This window comes from Furipterus horrens, unplaced genomic scaffold, assembly GCF_987537825.1.
Source record: "Furipterus horrens unplaced genomic scaffold, mFurHor1.1.pri manual_scaffold_8, whole genome shotgun sequence".
NCBI classification, from domain to species: domain Eukaryota; kingdom Metazoa; phylum Chordata; class Mammalia; order Chiroptera; family Furipteridae; genus Furipterus; species Furipterus horrens.
Window position 1 is genome coordinate 11,900,168 of NW_028327178.1, and position 13,702 is coordinate 11,913,869.

Sequence of the window (13,702 nt, forward strand, 5' to 3'; positions counted from 1 at the left end):
TATTGATTTTCTTCAACACTCAGCTCTGTCAGTCAGCCGGAGGGGTGAAAGGTGAAAGTTCACCCAGCACTGCTTGGCTTTACCTTCCTATTAATGTCATGCCCTTTCCACATTTGATCAGTTTATGTGATCACCCATCACGTAGAACCGGGGCTGCCCGTTTCCCTATAAGGACACACTGAAGTCATCAGGAGATGTTAACACAATTTCTGGGATGGACACTGGGCGTTAGAATAGGGCCACGAAGGCTGCAGCCAACTCCCTAATGTTTACCAATTTCTTAAAGGAAATTATACTGCTCCATGATGGTTGACTCATTTCAAGATGTTCTATATTCTTCTCTGAAAATTAAAGAAGTACAGTCACCCCTTACACATATAACCCCTCCGTGAACCATGACTTCTGTTACTCTTGCTTTTTTTGAAAACCAATTCCACCCTTTATTTCAAGGATTCAAATTCAACTCCAATTGAGTATTAAATGAAATGAATTTCATGATCTCAGCCCAGCCCCCGACCCCAGGGACCTAACCCATGTCATCACATCTGACAAGATATAAGTTGGTACAATAAACAGTCTATTTAGGAGCAATTTAGGGAGGCGATTAAAGCAGCATACATGCAATTCCTTTGCCCAGGCCACGGAGGATGCTGTTGAGTTTCTGGTAGGAGTGTTTCTGGTTCTCACAGGTTGGCAGTGCAGGAGAGAGACTTCCTTCCTTATTGTTCTACTGACCTTTGTGAACAAGTTTGCCTTTCCCCGAAGCTAGCTCTCCAAGGAGATGAATAATTAGATGGAAATAGAAGACTTAATTTGGTACCAAAGGGAGTGGGGGCAGGGAGAAAGTATATGGATTTCAATTGACAGTGTTTAAGAGTGAATAATGTTTTTAATGGGAAAAACAATCTTCAGTACAATTCAGTTTTATTTAACACACGTATGTACAGAGGAACATTCAGCACACATAGAGCCTATTAAGTGGAGTCAACAAGAGATGTCTTGAGAGGCAGACATTTTAATTCACTCACTGTACACAGTGAGTTCAATTGTTATCTTTTCATACAGGTGTCACGTCACGTCATCGTTTGCTTGTAAATTGTCAGTGAAGCCACGTATGCCTCTACATTTACAAGGACAGGTCCAAATACAGTGCCAATGATATTAATAAACCACTAAAAGCAAACACTGGAATGGCAATATAAAGTTCAGCTCAGTGACGAGAAGTCTAAGCTGGGCGATGCTGGGTGGGCATCAGAATAGCCAAGGGAAGACGTGTGTTAACAAGAATGCACATATTAGTTTAGCAGTTAGAGATATCTGTCTAACCCTCAAATAACATCCACTGCGGAGCTTTATAATCGGAATATTCTACTGGCCAATAACTGTCTACTGTGCAGACAATGTGTGACAGGCTGGCTATGCCCACTCTGCAGGTGTGTCGCTCCCGTGGGCCTCTCGGTGTTGTTATAAATCTCCGTGGCGTGCGCCATCCCTCCATGCACATATGGTGGCCAGCCCTATAGTCACATACCTCTCTCTGGGTGCTCTGAACATTTTGTTTTAAAAAAAATCTCTAAGGTATACTCCCACTTCATCATTCCAAAACAGCTGAGTAGTCCAGAATCATTAATCCCCATTCAAGTTCATGAAGCAAACATGTGCTGGGTCTCTCCAGGACTTGGGAGGCCTCTGGGGAAACCAAGTGCCCCTTCTGTTTACCTCAGTTTTCTCTATCTACAGCGAACACAGCAGTACGTTTCGCAAACAAATAAAGTCTACACTGTATAGTTCTTTGTTTCTTCCTGGAAACTACATATATAATCTGTGTAAGTACAATGCACATGCATGTTTCATAAATTCACTTGCGAAAGGACATCCAAAGTCTACAACCAGGGGAAAGCACAGGTTTTCCATTCAGTGGAAACAACATACTTCATATCAATAGGAAAGAGGTGTTCTAGTGGACTTAGTTTCTTAACACGGTCTCTAAAAACTGGCTTCAATAACATTACAGGTGTATTTGTTCCCAGACTGTGATCGTACTCTTTTGTATATTACATAAACCCTGACAGCTACACTTTTTAAATTAAATGCTCCCATTATCATTTTGGTTCCTCTGTAAACTTCACATATTTTCTCTGATTTCATAACTCATTTTCTATTTTTGCATGAATAAACCATTTTACCCAACTAACCAACCCACCAAATCCCCAACTATATACACAGATCAAGGTCTGTTAGGGGCAATGCAAATAAAATATGACTTTAAGGATTTTTCCCCCCATTACTATGAGCAAGAACCAGCAGAGTTGGACATGAGCAGAAAGCGACCCGGTTGAGGTGACTTCACAGGGCGACGTGCACTCCCAGAGCGGTGTTTGCTCAGGCTGACCGAGCCTCATGTGTTTACGTGGCTCCTGAACTCTGGGCCACGGTTACTCATTGCTAGGGTACCCGTTTACAAGAAATGCTGTCTTAGTTTTTCTTTAACTGACCAGGAGTAGTCGGAAGGCTGAATTGTAACTATAATGTGGTAACTGACACCAGTCGTATGCACGGGAACTGCATGTCTGTTAAAGTTTCTGGAAGGAAGGGGAAGCTCTTTCTCGAAAAGATCTGTAGCGACAGGCACGAGTGTCTGCTTTTTAGGTATATGTTATGCTTCCAGACTTCTTTTTTGTCATAAAAGTTCATTTAAGAGATTAGTTATAGTGACTGAATAATTATATTAACTAGATCATCTGTAGAGATGATTTTATGTTTAAACTACTAAATACACTATCATTAAGCAGGACAAGAGCATTTTAGAATGCTAGGTCTCTGGGAAACTGCATTCTCCACAAAGAAAAAAAGGTTTTTGTGTATTTTCTCATTAATCTCAAATCAGTTAGGTATTATTGATAAAGAAGGTAGTGGCTAAACCCTAGGAAATCGATTGAGCAATTTCCTAACAATCAGCTGAAGGAAAAAACCCATGTAAACAGAATCGTTTTGGTAAACAATAGTGTGTTTTAGGAAATCCAAAGGAAAATAATTTTGATAATTAGGACTGCCACGTGACCCCAAAACTCAAGTCAGAATGACGGGGTTGGAGCAGCACTTCAGCAAGGGGGTCAGGCCGAGGAGGACGCTGCAATCACAGCGCTGATTGATTTGCGGGCTCGGTGCACCGAGCCACGGACGTGTTCCCGGCACCGCCGGCTGTCCCTCCCTCTCGGGCACGGAAAGTGACCTAGTGACAGAAGCGCCACAGCCTGCAGAGCGATGTGTGCATGCCTCGGAATCAGGAGGTGGCACAAGCAGGCGTCAGTCCTGGGCCATGCAGAAGTGACGCAGACCTAGCTGCGCCCCTGGGTGACCCCGGGCGGGCAGGCGGGCGCCGGGGAGTGGCTTGCCCCAGCGCCAGGACAGAGGAATCTCGGCGCAGAGAACAGAAAGCGCCGAGGTGCCAGCGGGCAACCGACGCCGGCCTCAGACCAGGAAGCGGTGCTCCTTCCCGTCGTGTGCCATCAGGATGACGTTGCGGTTGGACGTCCAGATGAGCCGGGCCAGCCTGAGGGCGTTGTGGGGGCCGGGAGAGGCAGGCTGCACGGGGGGCACCTGGTAGGTCTTAACGCAGCGCAGCTGAGGCGCCGAGTTCAGCATGCCGATGCTCCCCAGCAGCGAGGTGTTCATCTGGGGGGGCACAGGGACAGGAGAGCACATGGGTCAGTGAGATCAGGCTGGCTTCCTTTCCCCGCCGCGCCGTGGTTCAAGCGACACCCAGTGCCGGCCCCTTTCCCCTCCGCACGCCTGCTCACGCTCCCCTGGGAGCTTACTGTTACCCTCCGAAGGGTCCTTTTTGAAACTGTTCTGATGCTGTGAGGGTAAAAACATCAATCCAGAAAAATTTTACTTTGTGGGTGGACCTTGACAGCAGGGAAGTCCAGGCTTTAAGAAGGAAGCTACAGCTTGGAAAAGACAGGTGTTTACAGGCAAGGCTGAATGCCAGGTATGAGGCTCAGCTTCTGTGCCCTGAAGGGCAGACTGAAGGTCACCCTAAATGTTCCTTGCGTAAGTTCCAGCAAAGCAGAACTGAAGACCATAAGTGATCACTTGCTGCTCTTGTTGTGTTTATGCAAGTGGACAGGATAAATTAAAAATGGACCTAATGCAGTCCCTTTAATGACAAGAAGGGTAATCTTAGGGAGAAAAGTCGTGATTCAAGGAAAATCACAATGCTCAGTGGTAGACTATAAAGTAGTTCAGCTAACAGTCTTTAAAGTTTCTTTTCATTAAAAAAAAAAGAAGGAAGCTACACTGTACATGTTAATAAAATGGCTCAGTCAGACAATATTGAGAAATTAGGAGTACTTTCAACCGCAGACCTTTTTGTTTTTAACTGTGTTGAAAAGGTGAGCCCACAAAGCAAGTTTGGGGACCTATAATCAGTTCAGGAAAACGAAGCAAAGTTAAGCAGTAGACCGAGTGAGGGGTTACTGGATCAAAGCTCAAAATTTAACCCCATTCCCTACCTCCACCTACCAATACCTGCCCTTCTCGCCTGCGTTAAAAAAAATTCAGTCTCTGGAAAGCTCTAGTTTATTTTAAAGGGCAAAACAAGAATCAACTACATCTCAACACTGTTTTGCTGCTGTGCTAAGGAGAATATACTTTAATGACCTATTGGCAATACCTTTTTATTAGTTGGTGTTTCCTACTCTGTGGCAGCTCGTCCGGATTTGATTTGAACTTGAGGTTCTTTTGTCCATTCACATAAGTGAGAAATGTCAAGGACATTATGGCTCCTGAACAGCTAGGCATTCAGGTCAGCTCTCTTAGTCAACTACTGTCCAAGTGACTGAGTTTGCTGAGTCCTTCAGATGCCAAATGCTACGGAACATTTTCCCCACACGTGTCTTTTCTGGTATTGCAAATCGCATGGTAGCCACACGGAAAATCAGGAACGATTTTGTGCACTCATTTTCATTCCCAGTTGTTCTCTGCACTAGACCCGCCACCTAGATGAGCAAGACTCTGGGGATTTGTGTGAAGCATGCAGATCATGACCCAAGGCACACAACTGGCTGGCGCTTGAAACCCTGGCACATCCTCGGACACTGCAGGTGTGTTATTGCTGATATCATGCTCTGCATCTGGATCAGTGCAAAACGTAAGCCGTCCCTTTCCTGGCCTTTCTCGGCAGCAGGATGGTGTCACAGCGCGTAAATCATGGCGTCTCCTGCAGGATGCGTGCAGGCTCCACTGACATTTTCACAATTTAAATCATCTTGAGTAATAACCCTTTTAAGATGACTAATGTTACTGATTTTACTGCATTAATAATAGTGCTGAACACAACACAGAGGTGAAAAAAAATCACTAGTGTACGAGGTCACATTTTAAAACCAAATGTATAGTTATCGTTAACTCTTTCTGTTGAAGTTCATTTCCTATTCAGAGCTGGGCAGCACCTTCTGTCATCCTCCAAAGCCTCTTCCCTTGCTTCCTTCCTTCCTTCTTCCCAACCCCATAAAAGATAAAAAATTAATGCCTTACTGCTTTCTGGAGGTTCTCAAAGAGTTTCAATATAAATAATGATGGTGAGCTTGATTTTATAGCTCTCACTTGTACAAAAAGTAACAGTACACAATAATTTACTCCTCTTATAGAACATATCCAAATGATCCAGAAAATTGCTGGTTAAAATTAACTGGCATCAACAAGCATACTGTGCTTTTAAAAAATCCAATTTCTCAGTTGATAAGTAACCACAAAGTATTTTTCATTCTTTATGGATTTTCTATGAAAATATGTATGAAGCTTGATTTCTGTTGGTGGTTTAAAATGCTCAGGGTATTCCATATGCTCAAACACTTCCTTATTTTTAATTCTTCTCTTCAAAGTTAGGCATGAGGGCTAAAGGGGGGCAGGGAGAGAATATCTTATTGGAATTTTAGGATGAAAAGACTTTTTAGAAGTCTATTATTATATCTGGGTTCCCCTTACAAGCTGAGTCATCTCTCAAGCGATTGACAAATCAACTGGTAAATGCCTTTGGTAGGGCCAGCAGCCTCCCTGCTTCCGAACAGGAAGGACTAGGCCTAGCTTTACAACCGTGAAGGCTGCATACAGTTGAAATGATGACAACCTTCCTGTAAACTATAATTTCTGGCTCCTCAGACCATCCTTTCCTATGACCTCTTCAAATTAGACATGAGTCTGAGGTACTAAGGGTGAGTAATAATTTTTCCAACAAACTCAGTCAAAGAATTCTCAGCAGGACAATTCACCGTTTTGTCACTCAATATTAATGTTGGTTGGTTTGTTTTTTGACCAGTGACCGCCTATAAACTGTGCTAAAGTAAGGGCAATCTGAGCCTTGAGTGGATGAAAACTCCCTGGAGTTGTAATATTTGGTAACATTAATTTTTTCCTTGATTACAAAGGTAAATACACACTGTGGAAAATTCAACTAACAAAGACAAGTATAAAGGAAGAAAGCAAAAACGCTCCTGAAATCTCACTTCTCAGAGATAATCGCTAACGATTTGGTACACACCTTTCAGACCTTGCAAGGAGAAGCTAAAGAATTTTACATAAACAGATTCATATTAAAAGGCAGTTTCACAATCTACTTTTTTCATTCAACAAAATGTTGAGGACAATCTTTTCATGTTAATGACTATAGATTTACATCATCCTTTTAAAATGGCTGGATACTATTCTATCGTATGATGTACTAAAGTAAATGAAACCAATATCTATCTAATTTATTATTAGCATTTATGAAAGAGGATATGTATTTGTTAGAGAGGAGTGGGAAAATTCAGGTGAGAGAATTATGGTTCTATTTCACTACTAAGCTCCCCTTGATCAAATGTCGATGGATACATTGAAGTGAAATATTTACATTATAGAAATATGTTTGGAGACTCAAAAGACTTGAAAGATTAACAAATTACATCATTCTATAGCTGGGTATGTAAACTAACTAAAATGTATGTCTTTTCCCATCCCTTTAAAAATAATGGTTCACCTGTCGTGGGAGTGGGGGAGGCAGGGACTGGTTGAAAGAAGGGGAAGGGATTAGTCAACGAACATATATACATCACCCATGGACATGGACATGGACATGGACATGAACAATGATGTGGGCACTGACTGTGGGCTGGGGGGAGGGGGGCAAAGCGAGAAAATTGGGACAACTGTAATAGCATAAATGATAAAAAAAAGTGTTTACATTTCAAAAATAAAAATAAAAATAATGCTTCACAAAACCAGTTCTGTGAAGCTTATTTTCTGAACACGTACAAACAAACACATACAGATATAATTCATCAAAACAGGAAATGTTTAATGTTCTTTTCAGGGTAAGTAATGCTGCACACAAACCTTTTACTAAGTCTCACTTGAGTAATTATCCAACCAATATTTCTCATTAACACTCATTTCTCAGCAAAGATTTTAATAGCTGATGGCTTTTGTAAGGTTCTATATTAATATGACTTTGTCAAGTTTTCCAAATATATTACAGTGCATTTACTGGAATAATATAAAACTGTTATCATACATCATTAGAACTAAACAATATGTATCTAAATAAATCAGCAAATCCATTTGGGGAGAGCAGTGGTAAATCCAACACTGTTTTCTGGACTCTCTTTAATTCAAAGAAAAACTCACTATACTTCTGGAAGAGATTTTATCGTATTTTCAGGATAAGGCCGAAATAATGTTTCTGTGCCTTGTACTTAAATTTCAAGACCAATCTGGGTAGCATTTAAGCGTGTGCAAAATGGGCTGCATTTCCAATTCTCTCGTTGGGTGTAGAGGCAACAAAGACTTGGGAGTTGCCTGAGCTGCTTTGGTGCTGCGTCTGCGGGACATGCACGTGTACAGGTAACACCAGGCTGCCCCCGCAGTAAATGGGTGTGCGGGCTGAGAAAACTGTGCACGAAGCCACATGTACTGGCAGACAGGTTTCAGTGCATTTAGCAAAGCCTAGAAGACAGCAGCCGGCATCTGAGAGAACTGGAGGACGGAAAGGTACCTCAAAGAGCTATCACTTAATGGACGGTCTTGATCTGTAGGGTAGGAAAGGATGCTAACCATAATCCCATCAATGAGCTGGGCAGGAGCCCCGGTGAAAGTAGAGGCATATTCAAGGATGAACATATCCGAATAGAACCTTAAACATCTAGATACAGGGGAAAAGTTTTACCAAATAGAAATTCAGGAAAATACTGGAGAAAGTTTCCAATTCCTCTACATAAGGAATTACATTTTGGTGGGAAGTAAAGTTGGACAAAACAGATTTGTTTCATTGTTTTCCAAAGAAGAAAGCCCGGTCAGAACACAAGCTCCCTGGAGGCAGGGACCGGTGACTCACTGACTCGGTGTCCCTCAAGTACAGGCCAGCACCTGGCACTTGGACATGGGATAAAGGCTGAACGGATGGAGCTTTACATAAGCACTTCTCGTGGATTTCCAGGGAGCAGGCAGTGAGGAAAAGCTCGTATCTAAGTGCAGCTGGTGTAAAAGAGACCACCGTGTGAGGCATGGGCGGAGAAAACATCTGCTAGGTAAACTCTTTAAAGAACCGTTGTTCCAAGAGCCCCACTTATGGACACGGAAGGGACCTGGGCTATGGATTTCAACCGTGTGACGCACGAGTCCTGTGTTACCCACCAGGACAAGTGACGAGTGGGTGAGGCCCCTGAGGCAAGGGTGCAATGGGAGCCAATGAAGACGCTGAGTTATGTTCTGGGAGGAAGGATACTGAGATAATAAACCGGAAAGCTAAACTAGACAAAGTGTTAGAAAAGATCTGTGACAGACTTGGAGGTTGTCATGCTTCAATAGAATGTTGTTAATTAAGCAATTTATTGTATCTATTTTGCATTTTTATTAGCTACTGATTTTTAGAAAACCATTATCAAGCTGTGCTGGTCTTCTTTAAGCTTTATTTATTTTCTTAGCTTTCAAAGCATTAAATTGAATCTCATAAAACATACTTGTATCCTAGGAAAGTAGAGGTAACAACAAAATTTTAAATGAACTTTTTTGGAAGGAAGTTGGTAATGTTTAAAATTTTGTAATTATTAGGAATAACGTTGTTAAAAAGAAGATTGGACAGAGATTAATCACTGATGGTGGACCAAGTTCTGTTGTAAAAATTAGTTATTCCAAGTTAATGTTCATTTCAATCAGAAAATGAGCATCAGACACAGGCATTCTCATGCCAGCCAGTGACACTCGGGTATTATAAAGTGTTCGGATGGTTCGGGAATGGAGAGCGCAATGTGGGCGATTCGGAAGCGCACAAAACTGACAGAACATGATAGAGGGGAGGAGAAGCTAACACGGGCTGCCCTTCCCCTCTGTCCTGTGCCCTGAGAGCTGTCTGCACACCTGGCGTTAGTGACCAGCTGAGTGTGGCCCAGTTCTTCCAGGCCAGGTGTCACACCCATCACGCCCTGCTGACCTCTGACCGCAGCGCCGTCTCCTCAAATACCTACTCCTCCTACCCTTCCTCCGCGTCGGCAAGGCTCAGCTCAGACGTCACTTCCTCCACGAAGCCACCCCACCACCTGTGCCCAGGCTTCCCCGAATTGGGATCACTGTGCCTCCCTGAGACGGGAAGCTCCGTGAGAGCAGACCCCCTCTTTCCAGGTGGCTAAACGAACCCTCAGTACCTGGCAGCAGCTGGCACACAATCAGCAAGCAATAAATACTTGGTATTTGTTGGAAGAAGGGAGAGGGGTGGGCAGGCGCAACAGGAAGCCTTTCCTAGCAGAACACGCCGTGTACATCACGACCCTGTCGCCTCTGTGCTTACCTGCCAGAAGGAGATGTGGCTGTCAGTGTTGGAGTAGGTGGCCAGATAGCGTCCATCAGGAGCAAAGGCCACTGCCGTGATCGGTCCCTTGTGTCCATGGATCGTCTAAAATAAAATTCAGAGTCATTAATTGTGCACATTCCACAGAACTATGACACCTGCTATGCAAATGCATTCAATTTTGAAAAAAAAAGGCATGGTTATTAGATGCTGTTAGAGCCTTACTCTTATTTATAAGATCAGGCTAGAGAAACCAGAAAGGCAGCTGAAGTTCTCCCACCAGTCTACCCAAGGGTGGCAATCTCTCTCTGAGGAGACTATGTGTCTCCACGTTAGGAGGACAGCGTGAGCCCAAGGAAAAGCAAATGTTGATGGGAAAACCAATATGTTAATTCATGTATGTCCACGAGAGGGAAGGATTTTACAATTAATTAGGAAGGTAAGGAAAACCGATCACCAAATCTATCCAGAGCCTCACTCATCGGTAGTGAAAAACAACCAAAGCTGTATCGTAACCTGCCTGCTCTGGAAGGAGTTAAAAACTATCATTTAAACCCCTTACTAATTATACATTTTTCATGTTTTATGCTTCATTTCCCACCAATAACACTGTGTTCAAATGCATATGGTTGCAATTAGTAAACACACATATATGCATGTGTTGTAGGTTTGACCACACATATAAATCAAATACTATTAAAAACAAGTTAACAGGGATAATTTTGAACCTTTGCCAAATAGCTCCCATCGATTTAACGATGAATAAAATAAAGAAACTTGTATTTAGACTAGATCTTTGATAAAAGGCCTTTACTAATAAAAAATGACACTAAAATTTAATGGTATTAATAGATACTGAAAACACTGAAATACTAAGCAAATTAGTATATTACATTGATATCGTATTAATGTCCCTACACTCAACTCTTAGAGACCATACCTCCACTAAATTAACCAATATTTCGTCTACTCTCAAGCTCTTAGGTTGGTCTCCCCACTTTGTCTAGAAAGGAACGGAGAAATGTGTTCTCTTAAACCAAGACAATACCAGGAAGGTTTGTTTCCATCAGCTGTTTTTTGCTGTAGAATTGTGAACCCTGAACCTCAGTGTGAAAGCATCAGGCTCTCCATGTGATTCAGCCCCACACCTCCTGTAAGTTTCTGTAAGACTCTTCCCATAATTCGTTTCTCAGTGATTACAAGGAGGAAGGGGGATGGGGCGGGGGGATGCAAGCATGCTCCTCAGTGGTCTTTGGATTCTGTTCTTTACTTTCATTAGGCTTTCAAGGCACCGTGGGATCCAAAATAATACCTGCTTTCCAAGAGAGAAACAATACTCCCTTGGCATAGCCCTGGGCTTTGGGGCAGGTGAGAGAACCCTGCTTGGAGTCTGGCTGCCTGGCTGCTTTGTCGCCACAACTTACTGATTGTGGGACCTCAGGCAAGTTATTTAAGTTACTTAACCTCAGTGTACCCGTGTCTATAAAGTGAGAATGATGATGATAATGATACTGATAATACTGCTTCAAAGTGCATTGTGAAAATTATACAAGTTAATATATCTGCGGCACTCTGCCCAATGCACAGCACAGAATAAGGCTTCAATAAATACTATTAATATTGGTATTACCCCCTCCCACTCAAAGATGACCAGACATATATACTTGAAAGTAGCTAAGAAAGTAGATCTTAAATGTTCTCACCACTAAAAGGAAATGGGTATGTGAGGAGATGGAGGTATCAGCTAAATGCCAAGGTGGTAATCTTTTCTGCAACATGCAAGTATACAAATCATCACCTTAAAACCCCACAATGTTACATGTCAACTGTATCTCAATAAAACTGGAAAAAAAGGACCAGACCAATGTAAACAATCACGTAACTCAATTACTTGAGTACACCATTTAATGAAAAACACACACCAAAATAATCCCTAACCATACATGCCAGAATCAGGACCCACTAAGATACTAGGTGGTCCAGAAACAGGTAGCAGACTGTGGAATTTTATTAAACAGATGTGGTAACTGTCCATGGTACTAGCCCACGAATGTGATGCTAACCTAAGCACAGCATGAGCACGCTGAATAATTACTGCAGGAAACCAGCTCAACACTATCTACATTAGAATGAAAATTATTGTAAGTGTGGGAAAAAAATGCAACCAATTAAAAGGGAAAAATGGCCATCACCACTTACTAGGTCAGTTTAATGAGTTCACGGGGAAAACAGCATGAATTGTTTTTTAAAATCAAGATCCAGTTATGCTACAAATCTGGGCCAATCTGAGGCTATTTTATGGTTAAAACAGTTGATTAGTCATGCCTTGCTTTATAACAGAGGTTGCAAACTGAAGAGCCTTAAGCCAAATTGATTATAGGTATATATTTGGTTTGGCCTGAAAAATGTTTTTTAAAAATGTTTTCTGAGTCTGTATTCTAATTCACCAGATATCATTTAAAATTAAGATCTCTAGATTTCCTGAAACCAGACGCTCTGGCAGTCCTGGGCTGTAGTTCACACGTGGTGACAGTTAGAGCTGAGCGAAGGTGGCCCCTCAGCCATTTCACCAGGCCAGCCCTGACACAAGAGAGGGCCCGTGCACCTAAGACCTGCCGCCTGGCTCCCCTATTTCCTGCCTGGTCCCCCGTGGCATTTAATGCAACCCTTCCATTAAAAATACTTGATTCACATAGTTCCTCCCATGCTCTGGGGTCCCAGTATGCATCTAAAAGTGTGAACAGATTAAAATCTCCTCTAAGAAAAGTTGGCCCTTCTTGCAAGTCCCCCAAAGCCCAACTCTGTGTAGAGGTAGATTGATTCTCCTTTTGGAGTCTGGGCCCCCAAATCTCAAAACAGAATGCTAAGCATGCCTCCTTCAGATTAGCATCCCTCCTTGATCAGCAATCAGAATGTACTCAGACAAGAAGAGAATGCAACAGTGGGTGGGCTAGAAACAGGCAGGGCCAGAAGATATACCAACCCAATGGGTCACACTGCAGTGCCTCTCTGAGGGACTACCTAAATTAGCCCCATCCTGAAGGCAGAAAACTAGACACACGGGCTCCTTCTGAAAGGTCTTCATGAAATACTTCATATTACATCTTCATCTCTTGTAGAGAGTTGGTATTTAAAACATCAATGTGAATACTTCTTTCTCAGTTGAAGACACTCTTCGTAAGGTCTGACAGAAGACCCTATGAATTAAGTTCATCTTCAAATTTTCTGCCAGGAAAATGTTTCTTTCCAGATCACTTCTGTTGCCTTCTTTTATCGTGTGACAATAATTACATAATCTAACACGTGCTCACTTCACTGCCAGGAAACCCAGAACTGAATTTATGCTCATTCTATGTGTCCACTGATAAATACTTCCTACTCATTCCACTAATCATTGTCCTGTTTTCCTTTTGTGGTGGTTAAGGTCCTGTTAGATACCGAGCTTCATTTGCTAGTTTCTTCAAAGTCTGTTTTAGACAAAGGGGGACTACACTTTAGATCAAAACACATTAACACACGCACGTACGCGCACATGTCATACCATGCTGCTGGGTACCCCACGGGGCCCTTTTGAAGCAACACAGCAACACTGCTGAGCACTGGCTGCAGTGTCGGCTGACAGACCTGTTGTCTTATAAGAAAGCAAGCACCACTTACGGAAGCCCAGAGACGCTCGCTCTTTTAAATGATTTGGTGCATCTGGTGAGTTCATTACAATCTTCGCCTAAGAGGTGCTTCAGCCCGCAGTGTAATGGAAATGTTGCCATTGTTGTCTTCTGTTCAAAATCTCTGAACTTCTAAGATCTGTGCACACGCCCCCAGAACTGACTTGAACCTCTATTCTGGTATTAGACGTGCAGCTGCCTGGGGAATCACCGGGAA

The 13,702-nt window shown here is 42.7% G+C and overlaps 1 protein-coding gene across 1 annotated transcript in view; it reads right to left on the reverse strand.

Annotated features, from left to right (window-relative positions):
- Nucleotides 1–869: 869 nt before the first annotated feature.
- WDR7 (WD repeat domain 7) overlaps nucleotides 870–13,702 on the reverse strand; it is a 280,434-nt gene continuing 267,601 nt past the window's right edge. Inside the window, exons 28-29 of the mRNA XM_090285462.1 lie at nucleotides 9,821–9,925; nucleotides 870–3,675 (exon numbers count right to left, since the gene is read on the reverse strand). Of these exons, the coding sequence (XP_090141588.1) occupies nucleotides 3,472–3,675; nucleotides 9,821–9,925 (309 nt within the window). The 3' untranslated portion in view covers nucleotides 870–3,471. The remainder of the gene's footprint in view (nucleotides 3,676–9,820; nucleotides 9,926–13,702) is intronic.